At 37.1% G+C, this 19,880-nt stretch overlaps 1 protein-coding gene across 1 annotated transcript in view; it reads left to right on the top strand.

Annotated features, from left to right (window-relative positions):
- The window catches only part of LOC149312169 (thyrotropin-releasing hormone-degrading ectoenzyme-like), a 298,564-nt gene that overhangs the window by 207,265 nt on the left and 71,419 nt on the right, over positions 1–19,880 (top strand). The window contains exons 9-10 of the mRNA XM_089524096.1: positions 5,715–5,780; positions 7,075–7,262. Coding sequence (XP_089380222.1) covers positions 5,715–5,780; positions 7,075–7,262 — 254 coding nt within the window. The remainder of the gene's footprint in view (positions 1–5,714; positions 5,781–7,074; positions 7,263–19,880) is intronic.

The following is a 19,880-nucleotide window of genomic DNA, read 5'->3' as shown; positions in this document are numbered from 1 at the left end:
GACGAAGATTTGCATCATTTTCTTTTGGAATGTTATTTGTATTTGGATCTGAGAACCCAATACCTTGACCTTCTTGTACAATCGAATCGAACAGCCAAATATATTAAGTTAGATCTGTCCAAAAGAGAAGTTTTTACATTGTTTAGTGGCAAGATAGAATCTCAGTTTTATATTGTATATTTTACTACCAATTTAATTGTCCTATTTTAGGTTGAATATGGTATTGGATTGTTTTATGGTTGTATGCAAAAGCTAGTGTAAATAAATAAATTGAATATACTGTAGTTAGCTGAAATGAACAAATAAGGAAAATGAACAAATAAAGAAAAAGGTTTCAAGTGAGAAGTGAAAGTTCACTGGCCTGAGGCTCACTGTAATTCATTCTGGCTTATTCATGTCATGATAAACCAGAGATGAGAATTGTGTAGCTCTGATGAACTGTGTAGAATTTGTTGGACTGCAATTCCCAGCAATCTTGGCCAGCATAGTTAATGGTGGAGAATGCTGGCAGATGCATTTTAACATGTGGAGAGCCATAATGTTCCCATCCTGATCTAAAAGATACTTAAGTATGATGTGGAATCATAAACACAAATATATTTTCCTTTTATTTCATGTGATAAAAATAATTTAAAAGGAATTAAATAAAATGCATTTCTACCATAATGTTATAGCATTTTTTTCCCTAACAGCAAAACATGATTTTCTTATCCAGTAGAGAAAAATGGGAGTTTTTTGAGGCGAGGACTTAGCTTTTTTCTGGCAGAAAAGTGATTGTACTCACAATACCATGATAAAATGATGATGGAGACATGTTGAATTGCAAAGAATCATCTTTTTTTGTTTTGCAAATGGATGTTAAATTTCCTGGATTTTGAGAATTGAGAACAAAAAACAGCAAAATGCAGGCCTATGAATAACATCATCATTTTTTTCTCCTGTATGGTTTTTAACAACTTGCCAGATGAAGAAGCCAGTGAGCTTCGAAAGCTTGCAATGTATAATTGTGCATTTTGGTTGTCCCAATAAAGGTATCATTGTTTGGTGGAATTTTGACTTTTACAGAGTGTCTGCTCAGATAAATTTAGTTTTAAGGATTATACAGTCACCCCTTCTGATTCATGGGGATCCGTTCCGGGCTGCCCCACAAATTGGGGAGATCTCCAGTATTAGAGCTTCGTTTATTACCATGGGGGCGTGCTTCCCTGTGCTGTGCTGTGCTGTGCTGTGCATGCCATTATGTCCCTCCCAGCTTGCTGTCTGTGAAGACCAAGGAATGGCAAGACCACAAATCAGGAGGGACAACTGTACTGTGCTTGTTTACCGTTCCCACAGTAAAACACCTGAGCTGGAATTGTTGGGAAAAGACATCCATGTTGGTTTCATTATAAACTCCTTGCAAAACTCAGGGGCTTAAGAGCACAATCACAGTGTTACTCATTTGACAAACAGAGTATGGATGGAAAAATCAATCTTGCCCTAGAGAGGTTGGGTGCTACAGAAATATATCTTATAATAAATTCTGATTTTTTTTCATAATTTTGTAGCTTGCATTTCATTTTGAGTTATTAATTTTCTTTAAAGAGCACAGTATTTTTTTTTACTAAAATGGTGTATTTTGGAAATTTAAAAGGAGACCCAAACTTGCAGCATCTCTATAGTAAGGAAAAGGCCAAAGAATACAAAAGCATTAATCTCTTATTGAAAATCTTCACCTTACAAATTCAAATAATTTGCAAAGTCTAATGTAGATTGTTAAGAATGATTCATTACCTTGATAGAGGTAAGTGTAGGGGATGTTTATACCTTTTGTGTGTGGCAAAACAGTATAAAATGTACAGCTCAAAATTGTGCCTTCATCAGTGGAACTTTTAATTATAGAATGAAATACTCATCATACATTGGTCAAGGCAGCATTAGTTTTCAGAGTGAGCTTCATAAATTTCTAAGTGGCAATATGCTCTGTTGGGATTTTAAAAGATTTTCATCCATTTCAAGATCTGGTTTTCTCCCCCACTCCCAATCTTTTATGTGTATGAGACAGATTCAAATGTAACATTTGGTATTATCAGGAATATATTTTTAAAATTATCCTGTAAGCACACACATGCAGGAAAAATGGAAGTGGGTTCATATAAAACATTAAAGATTCTTGTAGTAACCTAAAAGATGATTAAATGTACCCGTTTATCTGATCTTACACTGCAACAGATTCTCAGCAGCGACTATGGGAAGAGTTCCCAAGCCGAACCCTGCAACACCCCAGGGCTCTGCACAAAACTCACAGGGACACTATGGAATATTTTACTCCACCTCCCCTCCTTTGTTTTCACCAGTTGAGCTCTTCTGGGTGGAGGAAACACAAGTGAAGAAAAGTAGGACAGTGACTTGTCCCATAGCAGCATGATGCTGGTGCTACACAGCAGTGGCCTTCTCCTTCTCCTGGGGAGTGAGATGAGCTAGGAGTGGGCTGGACCCTGCAGCTAAAAGGACTGCCACCAGTGCCATCACCACTATACACACCCTTGGCTAAGCGCTAATTCTATCACTGCTCACCTACTCATGGACTTTGCACTGAGCCTAGGAGGCTTTGGTGATGAAGGCAGGAGCAGTGGAACTAGAAGCAAGCCTGAGACTGCTCTCATCTCACCAATACACCCAGAAGAGGAAGACATCCCTGGTGCACATCAGCAATAACATGTTGCTAAGGGACAGTTCACTGAAGCTCCGACCATCAGGATGGAAGCCACTGCTTATTCCTTCTCCTCTTATGGGTATGAGGCAAGATGCGAGCAACTAGCGACCTGCTCCTAGTGATGTTACCGTCAGCACCACAGCCCTTCTCAGTGCTAGTTCAGTTGTGGTGAACAGCCAAAGGGGTGAGTGAGGCAACAGCAGCAGTCCATTTGTAGCAGGCTCCTCTCTTGCCTTGCTCCTTAAGAGGAGGTTGAGGAAGAGTAGAAAGCTCCTCCTTCTCCATGGTCACTGCTGTGCAGAAGCAACAACATGTTGCTAAGATCCATGTTACTGGCCTCCCCTTCTGTGTTTCAACCTGACATAGCTAAGCCTTGACCAAGCATGCCAAGCTGCAGCCTCTTACTGTAGCCTCAGGAGGAATTATCCCAGCTGGTGGTGGTGCTGCTGCTCTAGCCCAGCTCTGCATCAGTCCACAGGTGAGCAGTTGGGTGGTCAAGGAACAACAGCTGATGCTTGGGAAGGGCTTAGAGGGGAAGTGGATGAGGAAATGGCAGTGGTGGGAGACTTGGAACTATGACAAAAACAACAATGGTGGTGACTGCTTCGAGAGCAGTCACTACATCCAGGAGAGGAAAGAGGGTGATGGTCCTAGTTTTCATCTGTTGGAAGGCATGTAAGTTGTTAGGACACATTGCTAAGAACTGAGAAAGTTTGTGAACCTCTGACCTGTGGAAATCCATATAACAAAGCCAAATAGTGATTTGGAAGTGGAATTTTTATGAGATGCTGTTCATTCAGTTGTCCAGTAATGGAACTATGTGGGTAGATGGTCATCTTCCAATTTGAAAAACTTTTTCTTGGCAGTGCACTGTCTATTCTATTTTAGAATAGTGATTAGTGAGGACCACACTATAGATTTCCATACTGCCATAGGTTTTCTAGTTCTACCATCTCAACTACAGTTTCATATGGAAAATAACAATCTGTTGGTAAGTGAGAACATGAGGATGAGAAAACAAACCAATATTATCTCCCCCCCCCCCCAAAGGGGAGAAACACTTCTGTTCATCAACCCATCTTCTTCAGCAGTTTCTGTGAGATCAAAATCAATTCCAGCATCTTGTACAAGAGAAGTGAGACTGACCTGGGAACCCCAACTTGTTTATATGTTCCTTGTAATTGTTTTATAATTTCAAAGGCAGCTACCTCTCCTGGAGAAGGCACTGAATGTCATACTGAATTGTATGGTTGTTTATTTTTAGATAGCTAGCAGCACAGTAAGTTAGAAGAGCATATAGGGTGCTGTCTTTTCTAACACTTATTTTCATGTCATTGTTAAAATTACGCATTGTAGTTAAGTGACTCAGTGTTCTCATTTAGCTTTTCTAATATGTGATTATATGGGAGTTGCTGCTTCTTGTACAATGAGTTGGCAGAGAGAAAGTTAAATCTGTCACAGGCGCTTACAATTTCTACATCAGAAAGTTTGGTTCATAAATGGTAATTATTACTGAAGTGCCTAGTTCACATGGTGTGGAGAGCATACAGTTGGCACAATTTCCCCAGTTTTATCTTCTTGCTGTGAATGAAGATTTATCTCCTACTGTTTACCTAATGTAAAGTGATGAACATTTAGATACAGGGGAGGGTCCTAATGTGTACTTGATAAATAAAATGCATTTTAATATATTCTGATTTAATTTCCAAGTGCAATACATTACTTTTCTGTAGATCTCATTAATGGCAGGTGAAAGATCCTCTGGTTTTTATATGCTGCTGGAATACAAATCATCCTTAACCATTGGCCAACTCTCTTGGCTAGATAGCAGTTGGAGTTCATCAGCATCTAGAGGGCTACAAGTTGCCTGTTTCTGGTTTATGGGTACTCAAGGCCCGGGACAGACCAGCCCAAAAGGGCGGCCTGCTGGAGGGAAGCCACAGCCGCCAAACCATGTGGCATCCCCCCCCCCGGAGTAAAGAAGAACCTGGAAAAAATGTGACGTAAGTGATGCACAGTGACATGTGGATGCTGCGCATCTCTTATGTAACGATGGCAGCCCCCGTGTGGATGGGAGGCCACAATCGGGCCGCTACCCACGCGTACTAGGGTTTGGGACCGTGCGGTTGGTTCACGGTCCCTAACCTTAGTATCGCTGCTGCCACGTCCCTTTCGGCCCATCAGTCTTGGGCCCAAGCCTGATGAAAACCAGTCTAGATCAAGAAAGTGATCACTACTAAATGATCTTACAGCATGGCTGAGGACAATCCAGTTCTGGAGTCCAGTGGGACTGTAAGAATGATAGTTAACTTCTGAAATTCCTTTTATTCCTCATACCTGACCAAAGAGATAACTTAAAAATTAGCTTCTCCAATGTCTTAATTACATTCCTTGAAAGACTGCTGGCTGAATTAGCACATGATAGCTATTGTGTGCAAATAAGCCTGTTTAAAGGCTTCAAACTAGATTATGTACCACATGGTTTGATGGAATTATATATTTATGTTTAATCAAAAGGGAAGACACATACCTACAAAACCTCATTAAGCATTAGTCTGTGGTTTGAATAGTTTACTTCTTGTTTAAATATTTAATAACTGATCCAGATGAGTCTGTGGGTTATTGACATTAACCACAAGATAGTCTGCTAAAATGACAAGTAGCACTTAGCTCTGGAGTCTTTCCTGTTAATGGCATGATTTGCTGGAAACACATGCAGAAAGGATGCACATGTTTAAAAAACAGTTTAAAAATGTAAATCAGAGAATGAATTGGAGAGCAGGGGAATCAGAGTACAGGAACTCCTTTTATAGATTAATGTTGTGGAAAGTTGTTTCTTACCACCATTATTTACATGTTGAAAACTGTCTTTAGGAAATATTTGTGTTCTTATTTATGCTGAAAATAGACAGATAAAACATGCAACTAATTTTAGTTATGATATGAATGGACCTCAGTAGGTTGGCTTGGAAGGACTTTACTTTTGTATAATAATGATTGCTTTATATATGTTTTATAGGATTACTTAACAATTCATAAGTATGGCAATGCTGCTAGAAAAGACCTATGGAACACTCTGTCAGAGGTAAACCACTTTAATATACCTTGTAGGCAAGTATGGTTTGTTACTGCTATATTTTTTTCTTAGAAGCAAAACTTACTAGAAGGGAAACTGCTTCTGATTTGATCTAGTCAACAACAAATCTAGAGCTAGTGATTGTATATAGATTAAATGTGGTGATTATAACTTGATGTAATGCATCAAAAAAAGAGTACAGATAATCCCTTTCTCCCAAATATGGCATAACTACTTCTGCATCAAAATTCTGTGAGTGTTATTTTTTCTTTAATGTAAAAGATATAGCTTTGAAATGGGAGGTCTGGAATGATGGTACCCTACCTCCAACATCTTCATATATTTCATAGGGTTATATCACCCACCAGGCAGTCAATTTGACTCTTTGACTACATTATATAGAGAAAACTAATTACATTATAATCTAATAATTCTCTGTTGCCAGACAATACTGTTCAATGCTTCATAGATGGCCATCTATGCTCTAATCCAGCTCTAGTCAGCCACTCCTGGTTACTTAGGGCAGAGACACACATGTATTATAAATGTTACTTGCTATAAAAGATATGTCTTACATGAGGAAAAAATGGTAAAGAAATGTCTATACACACTGACTTGGTAACACTGGTAACCCATAAACTTCCACTATAATGATCAGGACATGTTTTGGGGGTATGTTTTGAGATTGTACTAACCATAGTTTAGAGATCAGGAAAGAAGTACAGAATTGTATACCTCCTTTGGGGGACTTTCCTTTTGTTACTTTTACTGCATTTAATTTTTACATTTTCAAGGAATAGTTAGCATAAGGGCAGTTAAGGCTAGTCATGGTTACAACTTAAACTAAGGTTTAAATAGTTAGAATAACCTTAAAATCGGTGCTTGACATTGTCAGAATTGTACTCCTGTGTTGTTTTCTATATATTTGCACCTAATGATCTTGCAGCTAATATCAGTTAAAAATCTTTACTTTCTATTTCTCCTCTGGTATTGATGATTAAGAAAACAAAAAATAATTTTTTACACCTTCGCTACAGTTACTGTTACAGTTTTTATTGTTTAAAGATAGTATAAGGGGATATTAATCATATCCATTCATTTGGAATTAATTTAGTTATATGTCTTATAATTGTATATCTTTAAATCTGCTCAAAACAAACTTAGACTAATGTGTCTACATAGAACATACTGTGCAAATTTGTGAATAAATTCTTCTTTTCCTCTGTAAGAGATAGCATTGTTGGTATTTATCAGCATGTTAAATGAGATTTTATATTCTTATTGTTTTTGTTTTGTTTCAAAGGCACTTAAAAAGGTTGGGAAGTTTGTGAATATCCAAGTAGTAATGGATCAGTGGACACTCCAGATGGGTTATCCTGTTATCACCATCATGGGAAATGAAACTGCAGTCAATATTGTAGGGATCTCCCAAGAACATTTCATTTATGACCTTGATGTCAAAACCAAAGATTCTGGGCTTGGAAACAACAGGTACTTACAATTCCTAATATAACTACTACACTTTTCAATTGTCTCAATACTTATAATGCTGGTATGTAATAAGAAATTTGCATAATAATGGTAACATGAAAAATGATAAGTACTGTACTTTATTATTTAGATATTGTTATTAGATAAACCATATTAGAAGACTGACATAGTAATAATAAAATAAATAATAAAAGCTTTATTTTTATCCCACCTCTCTGTCAAAAAGACAATCGAGGCGGCTTACAATTAAGTACCTGTATCTGCACATTTCCTTCTTTAAATAGTTCTCTTTTTTATTTTGAAACATACAGGACATTTATAGATGAAGGCAGATATCAATATAAAATGTGTGTCTAAATGAAAGCAAATGGCCTTATACTTCAGAATTTCAGAGATAGGTACTTTTAGTGTATCCCTGTCAGCTTACTCTCAAATTCACCTATGCCAGTGGGTTAGCCTTGTGGAGAGTACAGTTAAACATTGACACTAGGATGGAAAAGGCTTCCTGATTTTTCAGTCTGAGTTTATACTCAGTTTAACAGAGATATGCAAGCGATAAATGAAGTCCGTTAAATGTAACAGTTGAAGATTTAATAATAATAAAAAAAGAAAATGAGATGCAGTCTTTTTGAAGATGACTGGATTTCTTGCTGTTTGTAAGCTATACCTGTTTAAAGTAGTTTACTGAAGTTGGAATTGTTGTAAATTAGAATCCTGTAGAATTTACAACAACAACAATTGTTTTGTATTGATTTCATTCATTATCATTTGTCTGCATCTTCTGTCATGTGTTCTGTATTTGGCCACATGATTCTACATTGGGTTAGAATCATGTGGTCCTCCAGATGTTGAACTGCAAGTTCCATGAGCACCAGTCAGAATAGCCAGTGGTGAAGAATACTGGGGTTTGCAGTCCAAAAACATCTAGAGGGCTGCATGAATTCCATGTCTGCTCAACAGATTTCTCCGTGTATGCTCAGATATGCCCCATCCTGTGTCTCATGATGTGAATAACCAGAATAAGATGCAAGACACAGGACAAATAAGAAGCTAATCCTGAAAGTCTCCATACACTGCCAGTTTTGCTACAAGTCCTTCTGTAGCTTACCACTGATGAATTAGAATGCTTGTGATCATTACACAACATCTCACAGCTTTTCCAACAGCTGGAGTTGGTCATTTTTGAGAAATATGATTTCCAGGTGAAACCTGTTGCTAGTGAGAGCTTGCAGATATATAGTAGTTAAGATCAGGCAGGTGTTTTATTCAATTTTGTCTCTTTTGGAGATTTTCTAAAACAAATTTAACAAAATAATAATAATAATAATAATAATAATAATAATAGGATTTATTTATAGCCCACCCAATCATGTAGAATCGGGGCGGGTTACAACAGTAGCAAAAATGCATAACAATTAACAGGTTCAATAAAAATTAGCAATACAAATGTTTATTAAATACAATGTAAAATACATAGAAAGTAACATAACAAATAAATCAAAAATGCAAATTAATTCCTTTACACCACCATCCCAATCTTGAAATAAGCAATAATTAGATAATTTACAGTTTTAAAGTAAACATAATCCAAGGTACTAGACATAACAATACGAGATACAGAATCCAAAATACAATAATATAATAATAATTAAAACACAACATATCAATTTAACGAACAACTCTCTCCTGACAGCAAAAATCATAACACGGTATAAAACAATGATAATAGATAACTATTAAAAACCATTATCCCTATACTTCCACTAGTATTAACAACAATAAACTTTCCTGTCAGAGCGAAATAAATTAAATTATTAGAATTGTGGGAGGAGAAGGAGGCGAGCGCAGGGTCCCTCTTTCCTCTCTCAGCTGGAGGAATAATAATAATAATAATAATAATAATAATAATAAGTTTTATTTATAGACCGCTATTCCGTGTTGATCATAGTGATGTACAGTAAAAATTGCAATGACAAATACAAAATACAGGATAAAAATTGCAATACATAAATAAAACTTATAACAACATTCCAAAAATACACATTAAAACCATACATCAAAACCAGGCCAGCTGATACGCTCGATAATGTTGTACATATAGGGGGGGAGTCCCAGCATCAAAGGACATCGGGGAAGGCTTGCCGAAACAGGAAGGTCTTAAGTCTCTTTTTGAAGAGGTCCAGGGAGGTGGTGGAGCGGAGTTCCTCGGGAAAGGTGTTCCAGATCCCAGGGGCCGAGATGGAAAAGGCCCTTTGTGAGGTTGACACATATCTCGTTGTTGGGATCCTCAACAAACTCTTCCCAGATGACCTGAGTGTGCGGGGCGGATTATATGGGGAGAGGCGGTCCTCCAAGTACCCTGGGCCCAAGCCAATGATGTCCGGGGTGAGCACCAAGGTTTTAAGTCAACTACTACTTATTGGCAGATTATCATAGAATCAGAAGAGACCACAAGGGCCATCCAGTCCAACCCCCTGCCATGCAGGAAATCTGTTTAACAGAGATATGCAAGCCATAAGAACTCTCGTGTTTTACTTTAAACATGTCATTTATATAAATTCATGGTGACCATCCTAAAATGTGTTCACATTGCATGTATTGGCGGAAGAGATAGGAATTAAAAATAAGAATAAGTTTTCTGTGTTGCTTGTAATGTAGAAGTAATATCATGTGCAAGCTTCAATATCCTGTTTAAGACATGTTGGGCAAATGTGTCTACTGTGTTAGATGTCAGTCACAATGTAATTGATAAATTGTATTAAATATCAGAACGAGTATCAAGAGGACAGGGCCTAAATACCCCAAAGGTACCAGATCCCATCTGATCTTAATAATAATAATAATAATAATAATAATAATAATAAATTTTATTTATATACCGCCCTGTGGCGAACCAATCCGGGCGGTTTACAACATTAAAATAACATACAGCATAAAAACAGTATATATTCCCTCCCCCCTTAAAAAGTTATTAAACAACATATCTAATTTAAAACCACAATAACTAGTTAAAATAACAGTAAATTAAACAAAATAATACCAACCAATAAACCACTGCAACTTCAGTTCTAAAGAAAAGGGGGCTTTGGAGGCATTACTAATAATAATAAATTTTATTTACATACCGCCCTGTGGCGAACCAATCCGGGCGGTCTTCAAACAGGGACAGCCTTGGTTAGCATTTGTATGGGAGACTGCCAATGAATACCAGCTGTTGTAGGCTATATTTTAGAGGCAGGAACTGGAAAAACCACCTCTGAATATTATTTGCCTATGCAATGTGTGGGGTTGCCATAAGTTGGCAGGTGACTTAGTGGTACACATGCACACACAGAGACATTAAATAGCAGAGGTTTAATTCAGAAAATTTCATTCAAGTTTTAAAAGTTTGACTTAACAGCCAAATACCACATGATGTTAATTATGTAAAATAAGTTAATATACATATGTTTAAATATGAATACTTTCAGATGAGGTAATGGAATATCATTTTTGTGGGCTAATAGCAGCCCATTATTGGCTCAGTTCTGCTTGATCCCCTGTCTATTTTTTATGCATGCTAATTACTTTCTTAATATCAATGTTGCATCTGTGTAATTCTTCATATAATTTCCAAGAAAAAAATGTGTTGGTGAATAACGTGAATACTGTTGTTGGCAAAACCTTATATAGCTATATGTCAAAGTTCTGAGAATCTGTCTGCCTTCTTCTGAACTGCTTTACAATAAGATCTGGTCTGAAAGTTCAGAAGGAAAGAAAGGTTGTAGTCAAAGATCTCTTAAAATAGGGAGATGATTTGTTATGTTCTGGAACATATATCAGTGAAATTTATCCATCCTTTGGCTTCCATTGCTTTAAGATGTTATAGTGTCCAGAAACTACCTTCAGTATTTATTTCTGGTTCATTTTTTTCTTTTTTGTTTTAATTTAATGCATATTTCAACTCAAGTCATGAAAGAGAAGTTCTTTGAACATGGAAAAATACATGGATTATATTGTATGAGTCCGTGTTGGTGCCTCAAACCATCGCATATCATTAAAAGATTTTTAAAAATATGAAACAATGACATACAAAACTTTGAAGATTCATTACCCATTTGTCCCATCATATTTTCTATTAATAGAAGAAAAAATACCAGGGCGCATGCATATATATATATATATATATATATATATATATATAATCTGTAACGAGCTGTAACACTATGCACAGTGTTTCTCATGAGTAGCACATCCAGTTGTCATGTAAGAGATTAAAAGTCTGTACACAGTGGGGTGGCACTGATGAACTGTCTGCACAAAGCTTTATTTCATGTTTCTAATAGGGATTTATTGCCAGTATATTATAATCAAGCTTGTATTGTTTCCCAGAGTAGGCCTTAAAACTTTCTCCCAATATTTATGATATTTAATTTTCCATTCTCTTCTTCCAGTAAGGGATTCAGAACATGCACTCAAAAACCAGGGTTAGGATTAATGGGGGAGCCCATCCCATTAATATTTTAATATCTGTACATATATTATAATAAAAGAGAACATCTGTGTGTCTGCCTGTCTGTGACAGCCCTAACTCATTGGAATACCATCCTAGATACCTCAAACATTGCAGGGTGAATTTGGTTGTTGTCTAAGGTTTAATCGGCACTGTAGAAATAATACAGGTGGTTTAAAGACCTCCCAAAAAGGGTGGTCTCCTGCCGCCCTCATTTGTTGCGTGGAGGAGCCCCAGCGTCCAAACCGTGTGACTCCTCCGCGCAACAAAAAGAAGCTGCAAAATGCAGCTTCTTCTTGTGGTGCCCTTATGACGCCGCAAGGTGCCAATGGCGCACTTGCGGTGTCATAATGGCACTGAGATGGGCGAATGCTAAGCGTCTGCTACGACAAAATGGCGGCGCCCATGTAGAATGGGTGCTGCCATTTTGTACATACGCCCCTTCCTAACCCTAGTACGTGCCGAGCACGTACTTTTTGCGCATGTGGAACGCGCCACAGTTTGACATCACTTTGACTGCCATGGTTCAACACTATGGAATCCTGGAATTTGTAGTTTTACAAGGTCTTTAGCCTTCTCTGCCAAAGGGTACCAGTGCCTCAGAAAACTACAAATCCCAGGATTCCATAGAAGGGAGCCATGGACGTTAATATAGTTTCAAACCTTATTACCGTATATACTCGAGTATATGTTGACCTCATGTATAAGTCAGAGGCACATTTCTGTGACCATAATTATGGATTTTGATATGACCCATGGATAAGTCGAGGGTGAAACTTAGGGAAATCTAACAAATTATGTAAAGGATGAAGCAAAGGACAACAGTGCCAAAGAATGTACAAAATTCCAGCAGGCATAACTATTTGTGCTCACACTAAAGGCCGGGTGAATGAGAGAATAGAGGAGATCAGTGCTTCCAGTACAAGTTACATTCTTGCCTTTCACCAAGGGATGGTTCTTTTTAAAATAAGAGTTAAAGTGCAATACTCACATTGACCCATGGATAAATCGACTCATGATTTTGGATCAGTTTTGACCTAAATTTCTAGACTTATACATGAGTATATACAGTAATTCTGCAGCCTAAGTTACAGTAACAGGTTCCAGATCTACATTCCAAATATGATGTTTGCTAGAAACAAAATGAACAAAAAACGGTCTGACATGCCAGTTGTTGCCAAACTTGAGTCCCCAAGATGAAATTCCAATTTCAGGGGATTTCCTAGATACATAAGAATGTGGTGTATCACAACTCATTGAGAAATATTTATAAAAGAATCTCTTTGAGACACTTCTAAAATTTGTGAGGCAGGAAAAAAAGATATATAAAAAGGCAGGGCTAAAAAAAGCCCTGAAATTAGTAAAAGGGCAGCAAAATGGGAGAGGGCACTTTGAAATACAGCTGGCCAGATTCCTGAGGTTTCATAACAGGGGGATATGGGAACATAGGAGATCCCTTTTGGGTAGAGTAGATGCAGATTTGGGCAACCCCAGGTATCATACTGGTGGAAAACAGGAGAGGGTTTTTTGAAGCACTGCTCTTGAAATTCTAGAAGTGAGAAAACAAGAGAATTTTAAGGACTCTGCCAAGACACCTGAGGTTAAAAGAGAGAGAGAGAGAATTGAGAGAGGGCTTTCTGAGGTACTAGTGCTAGTACCCCAGAAGTAAAAACAAACAAAAAAGAGTGAAAGTAAGAAAACGGGGAGCACCACAGACCCGTTTTGGGGTACTAAGTTTGGACCCAGATAGGAACAGGCATACTTCAGCTATGACTAAATAAGTACGCAAATCCACAGACGTGCAAGCTTTGCCAGCTATTTTCTATTCTGTGCTTTTCTTTTCATTTTGATTGAATCTCTTGTAGTAAATTATAACTGTAATTCCTTGTAAATTCTTTACCTGTAGCTCTTATATAGATGGCATAGCATTATACAAGAGCTAGCTCTTTAATGAGAAGTAATCATACAGTTGGTGGAATAGGGATTGCTGTTCTTCCACCTGGGTAGCATAAACATAATAATATATATTTAACCAAGTGTTATTGCAGGTTTAAAAAAAGTCCTTGAAACAATTCAGTTTTACATTTCCACCATTTAGTTAGATTACACAAATTCTTTCTCCTTGTCCAATGTGGCAGCTGGATTGTTTTAAGGACCAAAAGGGGTCAGTTATACAAACATGCTGTTTTCATATTATGCTGAATTATAAGGTTGTATGTATCACATTCCTAACCTGCATGAGTGCCTTTCAGTAGCCATAGCAGCCTGTGATAACAAGCACACATATTATTTGTGGCCACACCATTGTATTCACATCTTGGAAAGTTATATTTCAAAAACAGCCATTCTTTTGTCTGGAAAACCAGTTTGCAAAGGGATCTTTGTAGTACCTTTGAGACTAAGGGGCTGTTCAGACTGGCTGGTTGGGCCAGCTTGGGGGTGTACTCAGGGTGTAGTGTCTTTTTGCGGCTCCTTTTTGCGTCCTGCAAAGGCCAGATTGGGACTGCAGCATGCGGTTTCCATGGTCCTGATCTGGCTGAAACAGAGGTGGCTGCATGCTGCCCCTTTGGGGCTGTCTGCACAGGCTCTAAATGACAGAAAAGATGTAACATGCTTCTGAGGAAGTAGTTTGAAGTCTACAAAAGCTCATCATACCAACATCTTTCTTTCAGTTAGTCTCAAAAGTACTTACAAGATGCCTTTGGTACAAGATATTTTTATTGATGATATCACATAATACTAACCTTTTGGCAGCTTAAACATTTCAAAAATTAATGTGTACCTGTTTTACTCCCTCCCTAAATACATTTTGAAAAACTGAGAAAAGTACACGTTAAAACTTTCCAAACGGAAGTGGTTGGCCCTGGTAGACATTGCCTAGCTTATTAGATAATTCCTACAGTGTGTGTATATGTAGCTCAGTATTTAGTGCTGCCAAGCTAAGATTAATTCCTTTTGAAAAAATGCTTATTGTGTAGGCATAGTAGATTATTTTTTTTAGTTTTATAGCCCATTTTTTGTAGAATGATTCCTTTATCAAAGAGTGAATCTGAGAATTGACTTCTCAATTACAAGGAATGACTCGCCTGCCCTTATTTTTTTAATGACATTATTGTTTACAGCATACATTCTAGAAGCAAAACGTAAAGAGAATATAAAACAATATGAGGATAAAAAGAGAAAATAAGTAGAACAGTGGGAGGTGGAGACAGAAAGAAACAGTTTTTAAATTATCCTAATATAAAGTATGTCCTTGCCCCATTTTACTCCTTTAATGATTGGTAGTAAAATGTTTATCAGGTACCCTTATCTTGCAGAACTGCCAAAAGTGAGTGGGCAACATTATCTACAACATACTGAAGTTCAATATGCCTTCTTTCTAAGTAAGGCAGTGGTTGGCAAAGTGCAGTTCTGGATCCCCATCTGTTCCCACTGCCAACCTCTACAAAGCTCCCCAGATTAGTTTTTTTATATCTTTCCAAGCTTCTGGAAGGTTCTAGAAAAGTTTATTTACATTTAAATAGTTTTCACACACCCATATCCATTTTGTGGAGCCAGTGGTTTGGTATGGTTTGTTTGCAAAGTCTGGGCAACCTGGTGGAAGGTGCCTGGGCAGAAAATTGGCCCTGCACCTGCCTCAGTTGTGCATCTTTGTACAAAGTCTCCTTCCTCCAACCATCCTGATGGATGTGTGATGCAGCACTGTGCATTTTCAGCTACATTTAAGACCTACTGGATTCTGCAGAGTTTATGTGCAGAAGGATTATATTCCTTATTGTGTAACATTTTTTCTCCAATCCACTACAACTGGCTGACTACAAAAAGTTAAACTTAACTCAGCCAAATCAAATTTCTCTTCATTTGCTGTATTTACCATTAAGTTTAACAGAACGTTTAATAGGCATCAGTACCATTGTACCCCTCTTGGCTTATTAAGGCTTCTCTTTTAATTTTGAGAAGGTAAAAGTGGCTGTATCATGAGCATCAGACTGTGCCCTGGAATCTGACAACTTTTGAAACTTATATTTTCTTTATAAGATTCCTGTGTGAAAACAGACATTTATTTCTTTCACATTTTTTTTACTGTAATTCACATTGTTGGTCTGACAAGTAGAGAATGTAGGGTTACTGAAGTTCATCATGTGATAAAAGATAAATTATTTACCATGGTCATTATCTATATTTCTGATTATGGTCAACTAGGCAGAGGACAGGAGCCATTCTCTCCTCCTCTACCTGCCTGCCAGGCTGAACCAATGCATTTCAGTGCACCTAGAGTGACATGTCACTTCTGACCACCATTTGGGTTGATTTTGACTGCTTTTATACATCTTCTGAGAAGATATTGGGGGGGGAGGCTTTGAGAGTTATGGAAACAAAAGGCACATTTTCATATACTTTGAAGGCTTTGGGCCAGTTTTTAAGCAAATAAGAAAAAACTAAAAAATAAGTCCTATTTATATATAAAAAAAACTTTGGGGGTCTTCAGACTTTGAGGGGCTTCCAGTTGGCTTTTGGAGCCACACTTATATGTCCCAAGGTCCTCCTCCAGCTTTTAGGTTGCATTTTGCCCATCTCTGTGTGTTTTTAATAAAGAACTTGATCATGTGTTGATGCATTCAACACACAATTTTTCCTAATTGTTTCCAGAGGTTTTCTTAAGTAGATATTATGATGTTGCTGACCATCCTGCTGTTTCTGCATCAGGATAAAAACATTATAACAGAAAAGCAGTACACACTTTCATACTGAAGTTTGTGTGCATTTAGCCCAGTGGATGCTTAAAAGTGAAAGAGGTCTTGCTTTGAATCACTAAGCTACTAAGGCTAGGATCAGGGGACATGATCCCAAAACTGCATCCACTCAACATTGCAGGAGTCAGAATATTAGATAGAAAAGGGTAGAATTTCTGTTTGTAGAATGCATACTGATGAAATTTTAGCTTAAACTTTTGGATTTCTTTCCTTCCTGTTTCTTGTTCAAACAGAAAATATGTTCCCTTGGAAGATAATTATCCATTTAAAACAAACTTGCTTTTGAAAGGATTTTAACCACATAATCATAAATGCTGTTAATTCTTCTGTGGTTAATGGCCTTACGTATTTATACCAACATGATGAAAAGGAAATGTAGCCATGAGTTTCAGCCAGTAACTGAACTCTAGCTTCACTTCTCTTTTAATCTTCATGATGAAAAATGATAACAAACATGCAAACACAGCCTCAGAGTTTACTTTGCCTCTCTTAATATGACATTTAAATTTAAAACAGACCCAAGATCCCAATTTAGTTTTCTTTCATTACATTTAATATTATTTATAAAGGATGCAGTGATTATTGATTTAAATAAGGAAATGGTATTAATTATAGTCCTCCTTTACTTAAAATTTCATGTCACTGAGTACTGGGTAGCCAAATTCATGGAAGTGCTTATAATTAATAGAGTCCATAGCTATGTGCTCTAATGAGCAGAAGATGTAAAATTAGCTTTACAATAGGAAGGAAGTTGGGGGACAGGAAAAGAAAACAGAGCAGATTTAATGAAAAGCAAATAAATATTTTGAGAAAAATTGGAGGGAATAATAATTTGAAAAGGAAAAGCAATTTCAGTTTAGTAAGAGTGTCAGACTTCTGGGCGACTTGTAGAAACCCATGTACATGCAAAAGCAGTCTGAATAGTATTGAACTAGGCAAATGTTTAAATGGCTCTTTTGCAGACATTAGGTATGCATATACAGGGATACCAGTTGTTATATGTGAGTTGCCTGAATTTGTAGCAACATTAGGGCCATAGAGTTTGTAGTTTAGTGCAGGAGCACTGATCAATTATAGCAGTGATGTCCTAGCACAATTTACCATTTTGCCTTGTTCTATTCTTCTTAAAAAACCATTATTGTAATAAGCTTAAATTACTGGCAAAGGTTAATTAATCTTCAAAAAGTAGGTGAGAGAAACAGGAGCCATTAAGAAAATTGTATTTGTTAATAGGCCCATACAATGAATCTTCGAAACTGCTGATGCTTTCCTGTTTTGTTTGCAATGTTCTATTTTCAAGAATTCAAACTACCATTAAACTAAAAATTCAGATATGGTGAAGTTTTAATCTGTCTTAATGATTTATAGTAACTATTGATATGCAATTGGTAGGTATACATACAAAATGGACAACAACAGCTAAAAACAATTAACCCTACTCTCAGGTAAAATTCATATGACTAGTCTAATTATTGCTTCATGAGAAAAATGTCTAGACTAGTTCCACATTTACTGAACTGTCATTAAGTACTTCCAGAAGCTTTGTAGAGCACAGTGTGTATTCCTTGAATCATGCTTTTATTCAGTCCTGTTTCATAATGATTTCTGCCTCTCTTACATCATTGTCATTTAAGACTTCATTTATACATATCCATATGTGACATCAGGACCCCCCCCCAACCTGTGTCATATGTACAGTACTTAGCTATATTAAAACTATTGATCATCTCCTACCGATTGACCTATTTTATCCTTTGGTAGCTCTTTGTAGTCTCTTTAATTTTCACCACCTTCAATAATTAGGAGCAGAATCTGAAAATATGTTCATTTCACTACATGACTGTTGTACCACAGTGTAGCTTGAATTCTGCCAGGAGAGTAAGCCTTCCATTGGATCTTGTAGCATGTCAGCTGGCAGATGTTGAATATAGAATTGCATCCTGTATCACATAATAATAAAGCATATCGTACAAAGTAAAATCCAGTGAGAAAGAAAAGTCTCTTACAAATATGTGTGTAGTAGTTATCAGTCAGAAACTTCATTATTATTATTATTATTATTATTAAACTTTATTTATGAAGCTCTGTAGATGTATACAGCTCTGTACAAAAAGTCAATAAAATAGAATATATAAAGCTTGCCCATGGCGTACAATCTAAAGAATAATAACAAATAGATAAAACAATAGATAATATTATAAGATAGAACTGAGTAAAAAGGAAGCAAGTTAAAAACATCATATATAAATTATCGAATCAAATATCAAAAACAACCAGATGACCATCACAGATTCCCTTGGAATATTTCCCTAAACAATATGGGCTTTAATTCAGTTTTAAAACTAGTTAGGGAAATGATGAGCCGTGCTTGTGGGGGAAGGAGGTTCTAGGAGTGAGGGGCAGCAAGTGAGAAGGGACGAATCCGGGAGGGGCAGTGGAAATTCTAGCCTGGGACAGGAGACCTTGACTACAAGAGCGGAGGGCATGAGTGGGGATATAAGGAGAAAGAAATTCAGCTAAATAAGGAGGGGCCAGACCATGCAGGACTTTAAAAGTCAGCAACAGAAGTTTGTACTGAATGCGGAAGGGGAAGGGGAGCCAGTGAAGGGATGACAATAGAGGAGAAACATGGTCAAAATGGTGAGTGAGTGAAATAATATGTGCAGCTGAATGCTGGACAGAAATTAATGGGTGGAGGTGAGAGAGAGGAAGCCCTGCCAGGAGAAAGTTACAGTAATCTAGTTGTGAGACCACTAGGGCATGGATCAGTCTTTGCAGCAGAAGCCGAGAGATATGGACGGATTTTGGCAATATTGCAAAGAAAAAATCTACAGGTCTTGGCTGTGGTCTGGATCTAGGGGATAAATGACAAAGAGGAGTCAAAAACCAAGACTGTGGGCTTCCTGGACCAGCTGAATAGGGATGCTGTCAACAGAAATAGAAAAGGAGTATTGAAGCGTGGGCTTAGGTGGGAAAACAAGAAGCACTCCGTCTTGGACATGTTGAGTATAAAGCGCCAATGCTGCATCCAGTGAGATAGAGCTGTCAGACAAGATGAAACTTGCTTCAAAACATATTCACCAGCCAGTATAGACAGGGTATAAGATGGCATCCTGAATATGGACATTATTGCAGATATATTTCTTCCTTTGATATGATTTTAAGCATTTTTTTCAAAAGATAAAATTTACTTTGGTGTAAATTTATAACAGCTGTATGAATTTTATTATCTAACTAGATGCAATTTAAAATCGGTTACATTGCACTTTATCTTAATGTAGCAATAAAAGATGGGCTGTAATCCAGTATAATCAATGAAGTTTAAACACATAACCATGTTCTGAATTGCCAGTGTAGTAAAAAGCCAGTCAT

Source organism: Sceloporus occidentalis, unplaced genomic scaffold (genome assembly GCF_023333645.1).
Source record: "Sceloporus occidentalis isolate IW3139 unplaced genomic scaffold, rSceOcc1.0.p SCAF_5, whole genome shotgun sequence".
In the NCBI taxonomy this organism is placed as follows: Eukaryota; Metazoa; Chordata; class Lepidosauria; order Squamata; family Phrynosomatidae; genus Sceloporus; species Sceloporus occidentalis.
The sequence above is the reverse complement of the archived record's forward strand: the minus strand, read 5'-3'. Positions and strand labels throughout refer to the sequence as shown.